Raw genomic sequence first — 12,674 nt, 5'->3', positions numbered from 1 at the left:
AAGCACTATTACAGATTTTTATTTCTGTTTTCTTTACATACCATCTACACGGTTTTTTACTTTGCAGTTGTTCACCCAGCAACATATCTGGAGATCTTTCCATAACAAAACATTAATTATTGTTTTAATACACTGGCATTTCTTTTTCTTGGGGATGGTTTTAATCACTGTACAATGTTACAAACCTCTGTCCATAGTTCTCTTGTCAAAACTCCAAGAGCCAGTGCTTTCTCTTGACAAAACTCTGTTACTCTTTGCCCTGCTTCATTTTGTACTACAAGGCCAACCTTGCCTGTTATTCCAGTTATGTCTTGACTTCCTATTTTTGCATTCTAGTCCCCTATGATGAAAAGGATGTCTTTTTTTGGTGTTAGTTCTAGAAAGTCTTGTAGGTCTTCATACAACCATTCAACTTAGCTTCTTCAGCATTAGTAGTTGGGTAATGTACTTGGATTACTGTGATATTGAATGACTTGCTTTGGAAATGAACAAAGATCATTCTGTCATTCTTGAGATTGCAGCTAAGTACTGCATTTCAGACTCTTGTTGACTATGAGGACTACTTCATTTCTTCTAAGGGATTCTTGCCCACCGTAGAAGATATAATGGTCATATGAATTAAATTTACCCATTCCAGTCCATTTTAGTTCACTAATTCCTAAAATGTCAATGTTCACTCTTGCCATCTCCTGTTTGACTAATTTCAGTTTACCTATTATACAGAGTGAAGGCTCTTATAATAGGCTCTAAGTTAATCCACCTCATGAGAACTAACTCAAATGCATTCCTTTTTATAGCTGAGTAATATTCCATTGTGTATATGTACCACAACTTCCTTATCCATTTATCTGCTGGTGGGCATCTAGGTTGCTTCCATGTCCTAGTTATTATAAATAGTGCTGCAATGAACCTTGGGGTACATGTGTCTATAATTTTTTTTTAATAACTTCTCTCTTCCACTCTTCCATCCTCACGAAGGAGAAAGCTTTTCTTTTTTCAAGGGGCAAGTTCCAACACAGGTCAAATACAGCCAGTAGGTGGGGTACACGTAGGACCACCACACAATACAAATAATGAGTCTTTGGGATGAGGCTTTGAGAGAGCTCTAGTTGTGTTGTATTTCTTCTGGCGGTCACCAGGCTGAACTACGTGTATGGTCTGTCAATTTTCAAGGCTACTGCTGGAGAATGGAGTATCAAACTAGGGTAAGTTAAAATTGATACAAAGCTGTTTCTCCATTGCTGTCTTGTAAATAAATTCTGAGTACCATTTTTCTAGATTCCGTATGTATGCATTAGAATAGGGTATTTATCTTTCTCTTTCTGACTTACTTCACTCTGTATAATAGGTTCTAGGTTCATCCATCTCATTAGGACTGACTCAAATGCTTTCCTTTTTATGGCTGAGTAGAGCGTGAGATGTTTGGAAAAAGTAACATGGAAACTTATATTACCATATGTAAAATAGATAGCCAATGGGAATTTGCTGTATGGCTCCGGAAACTCAAACAGGGGCTCTGTATCAACCTAGAGGGATGGAATGGGGAGCAAGATGGGAGGGAGATTCAAAAGGGAGGAGATGTATGTATATCTATGGTTGATTCATGTGAGGTTTGAGAGAAAACAACAAAATTCTGTAAAGCAATTACCTTCAATAAAAAAAATAAGAATGAAACAAAACTGTTTTGCTGAAAAATCAGCCATTTTTCTTGGATACGTACTTATCCATTTTCTACTATTAATGTTTATCACAATGCCTAGATCATAGGCAGCCCTCAGTATGTGGCAACAGTTGTTATTCAGAGTCTTCCACAATCCAGCATTTTGGCCTACTTAGTATAATCTCTATTTTGTATAAACGTCTCCCTCCTTTTTCCCCCTGTTCATCCTGCATCTTAGCTTTTTTTAACTTACTGAGATTTTAGGAGCATACCCTGCTCTTTTCAGGTTTTGTTCACACTCCTCTATGTGAAGTAACTGTGCCTCACCCCCCTCCCACACTAACATGCATATGATTAAATCTACTTGTTTTTTAAGGCCCAGTTTCAATCCACTTTTTTTCATATACCGTTATTTCTTCAGTGACCTAAGTTAAAATTACTCTTTGATCACATGACACCTTTTTTTGTATCTCTGTTATAGCATTCATTTACAGTGTTTTATGTAACTTTTAAAACATCTGCTTCATCGGCTATGCTGAAGTCTTTGACTTTGTAGATCACAACAAACTATGGAAAATTCAGACCACCTCAATTTTCTCCTGCGAAACCTATATATGCAGGTCAAGAAGCAACAGTCAGAATCGGACATGGAACAACAGACTGGTTCCAAACTGGGAAAGGAGTAAGTCAAGGCTGTATATTATCACCCTGCTTATATGCAGAGAGCATCATGTGAAATGCCCGACTGGATGAAGCACAAGCTGGCATGAAGATTGCCAGGAGAAGTATCAATAATCTCAGATATGCAGATGAAACCACCCTTATGGCAGAAAGAGAAGTGGAACTAAAGAGACTCTTGATGAGCTGAAAGAGGATTGGTGAAAAAGCTGGCTGAAAACTCAGCATTCAAAAAATGAAAATCATGGCATCCAGTCCCATCACTTCATGCCAAATAGATGGGGGAAACAATGCAAACACTGACAGACTTTATTTTCTTGGGCTCCAAAATCACAGCATGTGGTGACTGCAGCCATGAAATTAAAAGATGCTTGCCCTTTGGAACAAAAGCTATGACAAACCTAGACAGCATATTAAAAGAAGAGACTTGACTTTGCAGACAAAGGTCTGTATAGTCAAAGCTTTGGTTTTTCCAGTAGTTATGTATGGATATGAGAGTTGGACCATAAAGAAGACTGAGCACCAAAGAATTGATGCTTTCAAACTGTGGTGTTGGAGAAAACTCTTGAGAGTCCCTTAGACTGCAGGGAGATCAAACCAGTCAATCCTAAAGGAAATCAATCCTGAATATTCATCGAAGGGACTGAAGCTGAAGCTCCAGTACTTTGGCCACCTGATGCGAAGAGCCAACTCATTGGAAAAGACTCTGATTCTGGGAAAGATTGAAGGCAGGAGGAGAAGGGGACAACAGAGGATGAGCTGGTTGGATGGCATCATCAACTCAGTGGACATGAGTTTGAGCAAGCTCCAGGAGATGGTGAAGGACACGGAAGTCTGGTATGCTGCAGTCCAGAGGGTGTCCAGAGGACTCGCAAAGAGTCAGACAAGACTGAGCAGCTGAACAACAACAACAAATGTAACTTGCATTGAGGTCTAACATTCACATAGGAAAGTACACAACTTGTAAGTATATAGCTAGATAAATTTTCCCATAGTAAGTATGTTCCTATTACTCGCTTCCCTATGAAGAAACTGAGCATCACCATCATCCCAGAGGCCCCTTGTGTCCCCTTGCAGTCACTACCCTTCCCACCATCTCACCCCAGCCATGCCAAGAGTAACTGCTCTCCTGTCTTCTGACACCGTGGTTTAGCTTTGCTTGTTTTAGAACATTATATGAATGAAATTATATAATGATCAACATTATATTTGTAAGATTCAGTCATTTTGCTTTCTGTAGTTTTGGTTCATTCATTTTAATTGCTGTTTGGAATTCTGTTTATGAATATCACAATTTCTTTTCCCATTCTACTTTGTATGGACATTTTTTTTAGTCACTAAGTCATGCCCAACTCTTTTTGTGACCCCACGGACTTCAGCCTGCCAGGGACCTCTATCCATGGGACTTCCCAGGAGTAGGTTGTCATTTCCTTCTCCAGAGAATCTTCTCAGCCCAGGGATCGAACCTGCATCTCTTACCTTGGTAGGCGGGTTCTGTATCACTGAGCCATCAGGGAAACCTGTGTATGGATGTTAGGTTTTTTATTTGCCTTTCCTTGATGACTAATAAAGTTGAGTGACTTTTTAATTTTTTTTTCTTTTTGGCCCATTGGATATCCTTATTTGTGAAGAATCTATTTAAATCTTTGTTTATTTTTCTCTTCTATGTAATCATCAAAGGCAAGTAAATATATCATACCTCATTTTCTACTGACATGGTTTCTAGAAGAATGCCATACTGTTTACATCATAGCTATATATATTTTTTTAATTTGAGACTTTATGAAGCAGATTAAATCAGGAACTGATCAATGTTTTTCAGAAGGATAATGATGTACTGCTACCCATCAACATATATGTATTGAATACCCATTGTATAAAACTCTACTTGCCTCATTGATGATACAAAGAACCACTCACTAATGTACTTACAAATCATCATCTCTATTCCTTAGTTTCTTCATCTATAAAATGGTGTGATGTTGGAGTTGTTTGGGTATTTTAAATATATACAACCTTGCTCCTATCTGAACTTACCCTTTTACTAAAATGATTTCAGACATATTTGAAACTATTGAAGAAAATTGTGATAAAATCGATTTGAGCAGAATAGTTAATAGTTAATAGTAATAGTTAATCAAGAATTAATTGAATCAAATCCCACTGCTTTAGTTTTTTTGTTCATTCTTAATCTGTATGCAGAAACTATATTTATATAATCTGAACATTTTATGTGAAATTAATTTAAAATTTAAAACCAAGACAATCTAGAGATAAAAGTAAGCACACCAATATAGTATGTACTTATACAAAGTGATATGTGTTATTTTGTAATTTAAAAAAAATTACAGTTTAATTTGACCAAAAGGATAATTGTTTTAAATAGCTGCTTTATGAACAGTAGTGAGAAATCAAGTCTTTCTTAAGAAATAATAAAAGCAGAAATATTTACTTTTTATTATTTAAAAAGTGACACAAATTTTTTTCTCAAACTTATTCAGGATTTATCAGTGAGTACCCTGAAGTTTATATTTTTTGTTAGTAATTTTAAAACTTCAGGATAATATCCTTAACATATCAATCATGATTCATCATGACTGAATCTTTTTCATGGGATTAATACCTAAAGTCATTTCAGCCTAAAGTCATTTCAATCAGTTCATGAAAAAGGAAAGGCAAGTTAGAAGGTAAGACCTGGTTAGTAAGGTCATACATGATCGTTCATTTATATATAAATATGATATATGTTTATATATCATATATATATGTTAATTTAACTCTTCTTTAAATTAGTTTTGTTGTTTTCAAACTGATATTTTAGAAAAATTGTTTATTATGTAGTTGACACAAAAATAAGATTTATCGGCTGAATTTCAAAGGTGATATTTGATCTTAGTCTAAGCTCAACTTAGTAATACTGTTTAACAGCTCTTAATTTCTCTCCAGGATCTAGACTAAAAGACAGTATAAGTAACCAGAGACTTATGCCTTGCTTTTCCAACTGTTCTATTCTCTGGGACACCAAATCATCATGTACTTTACACTCTGTACTTCTGCAGTGTTCTACGAGTGTTCATACTAAATGCCAGAGCCTGGTGGACTTTAGCCATGCCTCAGGCTCAGCTGTTTATCATTGTTCTGCCCAGAAAATAAAACAATAAGAAAAATAAAATCTGTTTATGATCAAGATTAGGCCCTTTCAAAGAGTTTTCTTTGTAGAGATCTAATTGCACCTTAAAATTACTGGAGGATTTCAATAACTATAAAACTTTCAAAGGCTCAGGCTAATTAGATGTTTGACCATATTACTTTTGCCTTATTTATGTGTTAGCTAGCAAATATATCATTTTCTTAATACTTGTAAGGGAGTAAGTATAATGCTACTATGACTTTGGGACCTTTCTAAATTTCCATATCTTTTATTGTCATCTGTAATACATAAATGTTAATAATACTATAGGTCTTGGTAAGGAAAAGGCTTTTAATAGAAATTAATACTTTTTAATAAATTCTTCTTTATAAATATTAGAAAATTTTCAGTGATATAATTTTGGTTGCTTTCCAAGCATTCAGTTTGCTTATACTCAGTAGTTAGTAATAAAAGCTTCTTATCTGTAAGATGAATGGATTAGGCTGGATAACCAAATTCCAGATTCACCTCTGTATGCAAGTTTCTCATCTATGAAATGTGTGTAATAAAAAATACCTGGGAAATAGTTCAAGATGGTGAGGTGTAAGGTCTTGAATTCACCTCCTCCCATGGACATATTGAGTCTACAGTCTAAATGGAATAATTTCCTCTTTAAAAAACCTAAAGACTGGCTGAGTGATGACTACAAGTCACACAAATAGGAAGAAAACCACAGGGAAGTAGGTTGGAGAGGCTCGTAAACCCCACCAACCTTCAATATGGAGGGAACTCAAAACCTAGAGGTTCTCATAAGAAACAAGGGTTTCTTGTTAAGAAAGGGTTTCTTATAAAAAAGGGTTCAAACCCACATTGGGAAGCCCATGTTTTAAGACCTGCACCCTTAAGAGACAAGCCCTCAAAACATCTAACTTTGAAAGCGAATGGGGCTCACATCCTGAGACCCATAAGACTGTAAGGTTCTGAGTAATGGCTATTGGAGGGCCCACACACTTGGACTCACCCGCCCCAGGGTTCAGCTCAGAGGCAGTCTGTCTTGACTTAAGTGAAAGAGGGTCACCTACTTACATTAAAGTATCAGCCTGGGGGCCAGACATCCAGTTGAAGACACATGTAGGAGACAGCTGGAACACTCTCTGAGGACGGAGACTGGCATGTGCTATCTTTGCCCTCTCCCTTTGGTCTGTTCCAGAATACCAGTTATCTCCCAGAAGGAAGCTGCTACATGTATCTGGTTCCCTGATTTTTGTGACTTCTGCCCAGGAGACACACTTCTTAATCGCCTACCTCTGGAGGCAAAGGGGAGCTTGTGTTCCTGGTCCAATGGAACTATAACAGTCATCCAAAATGGAGATTATACGCTTGTCTGGCACCCTGATTTTTATAGCTGCTGCCGGAGGAAACATCTACATAGCATGGGATGGGTGTCAGTGGGGCTTCCAGTCCTGGGTCCCACAGAACTGTAACCGACAGAGAAAGAGTGCTTTCATAGCTCCCACCTCCAGGCACAACAACAGTCACAGACCCAAGAGCTCGGTTTTTCTGTGAAAGAGACCTGTTACCCGGCTGTGATGGCTGCAGCCTGAAGGTGTAGGCTTCTAAGTAAGTGTGCATCTGGGGACTGATTGTAATCCTTTTCAGAGACATCAGAGCGCTGGTGCTGTCTTCGTGCTCTCCCTCTTCCACACTCCTGAGTGCCAGTATGCCCCCAAGGGGGGGTTTACTCACATCTAGCAGCCTGGGTTTTGTAGCTCCTGCCTAGGGAATGCTGCTAAATCAACTGGCTCTGGTAGTCAGAGGGGCTTGCATTCCTGGGCTATTTCAATGGAATATGGCAGTTGGAATGATAATTCTTGGTGAAGTACCACCCCCAAGACACTGCACAGCCAGCAGACTTGGGCACAGCCCCCCAGTTTTTCTGTGAAGGAGGCTTTTTTGCTCTGGCCCAGGGGGCAGGCCTCAGGTTTGGCGTATGTCTAGTGGCCTACAGAGCTACCCAAAAGGAACAGAGGTAATCTCGCCTCTTTCCCTCTGTCTTGCTCCAGCTCACCAGTGTCTCACAGAAGAGTGCTTATACTCTTGTCAGGAGCCCTGATTTTTACAACTGCCCAGGGGACACCTCCAGATTGCTTGGCTCTGGTGCCAACAGGGCTTATGCTTGTGGTCACACTGGACTGTATATACCTGCATACTTTTAAAAGCTGCTTCTGAGGGTCTGACTTCCAGCCAGCCTGATTTTAGGTGCTGATATCCTCCCCTGTGGGGCCCTGATAGGTCTTGGTACATACTTAAGTAGTGGGAGTTATTAAAAAATATAATAGACCACTTGGACAAGTACAAAAGTTTAAGGGCCAAACCAAGACCTAGGACAGGGTTGAACAAGTTTCATCTCCTGTACTCCTTCAAGACTGGGCGGATGGTGGTTTCATCTACTGCATAGAAACCATCACAGAGTCAAGCAAAATAAAGAAGCAAAGGAATATGTTCCAAATAAAGCATTAGGTAAAACCTCAGCAAAAAACCTAAATAAAATGGAGATAAGACACATTAAAATGTCAAAAGTTAAATACAAGGAGAAAATCTTAAAAGCGGCAAGAAAAAGCAACCAGTTACGAATAAGCAGACCCCATAAGATTATCTGCAGACTTGTCAGCAGAAACTTTATAAGCCAGATGGGACTGGCACATTATATTCAAAATGCTGAAAGGGGAAAATTGCCAATAAAGAGTACTTTACTCAGCAGAGTTAGAGAGGAAAGTTCGTGGTGATAAATGCCTACCTCAAGAAACAACAGAAGCCTCAAAAAACCTTACTTTTCACCTCAAGAGACTAGTTAAAGAAGAACAAAGCCCAAAGTCAGTAGAAGGAAGAAAATAACAAAGATTAGAGCAGAAAAACTGTTAGCTAGAGTCACCAAGAGAAAAAAAGAGGAGTCAAATAAATGACAGCAGAAATGAAGGGGAGATAGTACAACTGATACCACAGAAATACAAAGGATCTTAAGAGACTTAAAAAAAAAAAAAAAGAGACTACTTTAGACAGTGACATGCCAACATATTGAACAACCTAGAAGAAATGGATAAATTCCTATGAACATACAACCTACCAAGGCTGTGATCATAAAGAAATAGAAGATTTGAACCAACTAATTACTAGTTAAGGAGATTGAATCAGTAATCAAAAACCTCCCAAATGTTCTACCAAACATCTAAAGAAGAATTACTACCTATCTTTGTCAAACTCTTTGAAAAAATAGAAGAGGTGGGTAGAAACTTCCAAATTCATTTCATGAAGCCAACATTACCCTGATCCCAAAACCAGACAAGGATGCCACAAGAAAAGAAAATTACGGACAATATTTCTGTTGAATATAGATGTAAAAATTCTCAAAAAATATTAGCAAACTGAATTCAACAATGTATTAAAAGGATCATACATGATCAAGTGGGATTTATTCTAGAGATAAATGTTGCAGGGTCAACATTCACAAATCAATCAATGTAATACAACACAAAGTGAAGGATAAAAATCATATGATTATCTCAGTAGCTACAGGAAAAGCATTTGACAAAAATCAACATTCATTTATGATGAAAAAACTCAACAAAGCAACGGTGAAGGAAATGTACCTCAACATAACAGAAGCCATATACAACAAGCCCACACCAATGTCATACTCAAAAGCTGCCCACTCTTGCCACTTTTATTCACCATTGTACTGGGAGTCTTAGCCCATGCAAGTAGGCAAGAAAAAGAAATAAAAGGCATCCCTATTGGAAAGGAGAAAGAAAACTGTCAACGATTTGCAGGTGAAGTGATATTATATATAGAAAACCCCAAAGAGTCCAACAAAAAACAATTAAAACTAATAAACAAATTGAGTAATGTTGCAGGGTTCAAATGAATACACAAAAATCTTTTACATTTCTACACACTATCAGGGCTTCCCTGGTGGTTGAGTGGTAAAGAATCTGTCAGCCAGTGCGGGAGACACAGGTTTGATACATGATCTGGGAAGATCCCATATGCCACAGAGCAACTAAGCCTATGCCCCGCAACTGTTGAACCTGTGCTGTAGAGCCTGGGAGCCACAACTCCAGAAGCCCACATGCCCCAGAGCCTGTGCTCCACAACAACAGAAGCCGCTGCAGTGAGAAACCTGTGCACCACAGCTAGAGAGTAGCCCCCGTTGACTGCAACTAGAGAAAAGCCAGTGCAGCAACAAAGACCCAGCACAGCCAAAAATAAATAAAGTTACTGTATTTTAAAAAAAGCTATCAGAAAGCAAAATTAAAAAAACAATCCCATTTACAGTTGTATCAAAAAAGAGTAAAATATTTAGGATTACATTTAACCACCAGTGTTCAGGACCTGTACACTGAAAGCTACAAGACATCAAGGAAAGTAATTGAAGAAAACACAAGTAAATGGAGAGATAGTTTGTCCTCATGGGTTGGAAGAATTAATAGTGTTAAATGTCTGTACTAATCAAAGCAGTCCACAGATTAAATACAATCCCAATCAAAATTCCAATAGCATTTTTCATAGAAATGGAACGAGGAATTCTAAAATTTGTGTGGGACCAAAAAACACCTCAAGCAGCCAAAGCAATCTTGAGAAAGAAGAACAAACCTTCAGGCATCATACCCCCTGATTTCAAACTCTATTTTGTAACAATATGGTATTGTCATGAAAACATATAGTTGAATGAAGCTGAATAGAGAGCCCAGAAATAAACCCACACATATATGGTCAATTAATTTACAACAAAGAAGCCAAAATTATGCAATGGGATAAGGACAGTCTCTTCAATAAATGGTGTTGGGGAAACTGGAGAGCCTCATGCAGAAGAATGAAACTGGTATTTTATACCACACAACAAATTTCCTCAAACTGGATTAAAGGCTTGAACACAAGACCTAAAATCATGAACTCCTAGAAGAAAAGATAGGTAGCAAGACCCACTACTTCTTTTTTTTTTTTCAATGTATATATGTACCACATCTTTTAATTAATTTTTTTTACTGAAGGATAATTGCTTTACAGAATTTTGTTGTTTTCTGTCAAACCTCAGTATGAATCAGCCATAGGTATACACATATCCCCTCGCTTTTGAACCTCCCTCCCCATCCCACCCCTCTAGGCTGATACAGAGCCCCTGTTTGAGTTTCCTGAGCCATACAGCAAGTTCCCATTGGCTATCTATTTTACATATGGTAATGTAAGTTTCCATGTTACTCTTTCCATACATCTCACCCTCTCCTCCCCTCTCCCCATGTCCATAAGTCAATTCTCTATGTCTGTTTCTCCATTGCTGCCCTGTAAGTAAATACTAGAGTACCATTTTTCTAGATTCCATATATATGCATTAGAATATGTTATTTATCTTTCTCATTCTGACTCACTTCACTCTGTATGATAGGTTCTAGGTTCATTCACCTCATTAGAACTGACTCAAATATGTTCCTTTTTATGGCTGAGTAATAGTCCATTGTGTATATGTACCACAACTTCTTTATCCATTCATCTGTCGATGGACATCTAGATTGCTTCCATGTTCTAGCTATTGTAAATAGTGCTGCAATGAACAATGGGATACATGTGTCTTTTTCAATTTTGGCTTCCTCGGGGTATATGCCTAGGAGTGGGATTATGGTGGTTTTATTCCTAGTTTTATTTTTTTTTTTTTCCTAGTTTTAATTTTAAGGAATCTCCATACTGTCTTCCATAGTGGCCGTATCAATGTACATTCCCACCAACAGTGCAAGAGCATTCCCTTTTCTCCATACCCTCTCCAGCATTTATTGTTTGTAGACTTTTTGATGATCGTCATTCTGACTGGTGTGAGGTGATATCTCATTGTAGTTTTGATTTGCATTTCTCTAATAATGAATGATGTTGAGCATCTTTTCATGTGTTTGTTAGCCATCTGTATGTCTTCTTTGGAGACATGTCTGTTTATGTCTTTTCCCCACTTTTTGATTGGGTTGTTTGTTTTTCTGATATTGAGTTGCATGAGCTGCTTGTATATTTTGGAAATTAATCCTTTATCAGTTGTTTCATTTGCTATTATTTTCTCCCATTCTGAGGGTTGTCTTTTCACCTTGCTTATAGTTTCCTTTGCTGTGCAAAAGCTTTTAAGTTTAATCAGGTCTCACTTGATTACTTTTGTTTTTATTTCTGTTACTCTAGGAGGTGGGTCATAGAGCATCTTGCTTTGACTTATGTCATCGAGTGTTCTGCCTCTGTTTTCCTCTGAGAATTTTATAGTTTCTGGTCTTACATTTAGGTCTTTAATCCATTTTGAATTTATCTTTGTGTATGGTGTTAGGAAGTGTTTTAATTTCATTCTTTTACATGTAGCTGTCCAGTTTTCCCAGCACCATTTATTGAAGAGGCTGTCTTTGCCCCATTATATATTCTTGCTTCCTTTTTCAAAAATAAGGTACCCATAGGTGCATAGGTTTATTTCCAGGCTTTCTGTCTTGTTCCATTGGTCTATATTTCTGCTTATGTGCCAGTACCATACTGTCTTGATGACTATAGCTTTGTAGTATAATCTGAAGTCAGGAAGGTTGATTCCTCCAGCTCCATTCTTCTTTCTCAAGACTGCTTTGGCTATTCAGGGTCTTTTGTGTTTCCATATGAATTGTGAAATTTTTTGTTCTAGTTCTGTGAAAAATGCCATTGGTAATTTGATATAGGTCACATTGAATCTGTAGATTGCATTTGATAGTATAGTCCTTTTCACAATATTGATTCTTCCTGCTCAGGAACATGGGATATCTCTCCATCTGTTCATGTCATCTTGTCATCTTTGATTTCTTTCATCAGTGTCTTACAATTTTCTGTGTACAGTTCTTTCGTCTCCTTAGGTAAGTTTATTCCTAGATATTTAATTCTTTTTGTTGCAGTGGTGAATGGGATTGATTCCTTAATTTCTCTTTCTGATTTTTCATTGTTAGTATATAGAAATGCAAGTGATTTCTGTGTATCCTGAATCACTTGTGTGTACAAGTGATTTTGTATCCTGCAACTTTGCTAAATTCACTGATTAGCTCTAGTAATTTACTGATACTATCTTTAGGGTTTTCTATGTACAGTATCATGTCATCTGCAAACAGTGAGAGCTTTACTTCTTCTTTTCCAATCTGGATTCCTTTTATTTCTTTTTCCTCTCTGATTGCT

General features: G+C 37.6%; 1 protein-coding gene across 3 annotated transcripts in view; it reads left to right on the top strand.

Moving 5' to 3' along the window:
• Positions 1-12,674, top strand: part of RFX7 (regulatory factor X7) — a 143,937-nt gene that overhangs the window by 111,682 nt on the left and 19,581 nt on the right. Inside the window, exon 1 of one of the 3 annotated variants that reach the window (XM_043921177.1) lies at positions 5,890-6,177. The exons of the other annotated variants lie outside the window; for them this stretch is intronic. Within the exon in view, the coding sequence (XP_043777112.1) occupies positions 6,062-6,177 (116 nt within the window). The 5' untranslated portion in view covers positions 5,890-6,061. Of the gene's footprint in view, positions 1-5,889; positions 6,178-12,674 lie in introns of those variants that run through there. 3 annotated transcript variants of the gene reach the window in all.

This window comes from Cervus elaphus, chromosome 12, assembly GCF_910594005.1.
Source record: "Cervus elaphus chromosome 12, mCerEla1.1, whole genome shotgun sequence".
In the NCBI taxonomy this organism is placed as follows: domain Eukaryota; kingdom Metazoa; phylum Chordata; class Mammalia; order Artiodactyla; family Cervidae; genus Cervus; species Cervus elaphus.
This window is presented reverse-complemented; position numbering and strand designations above follow the sequence as displayed.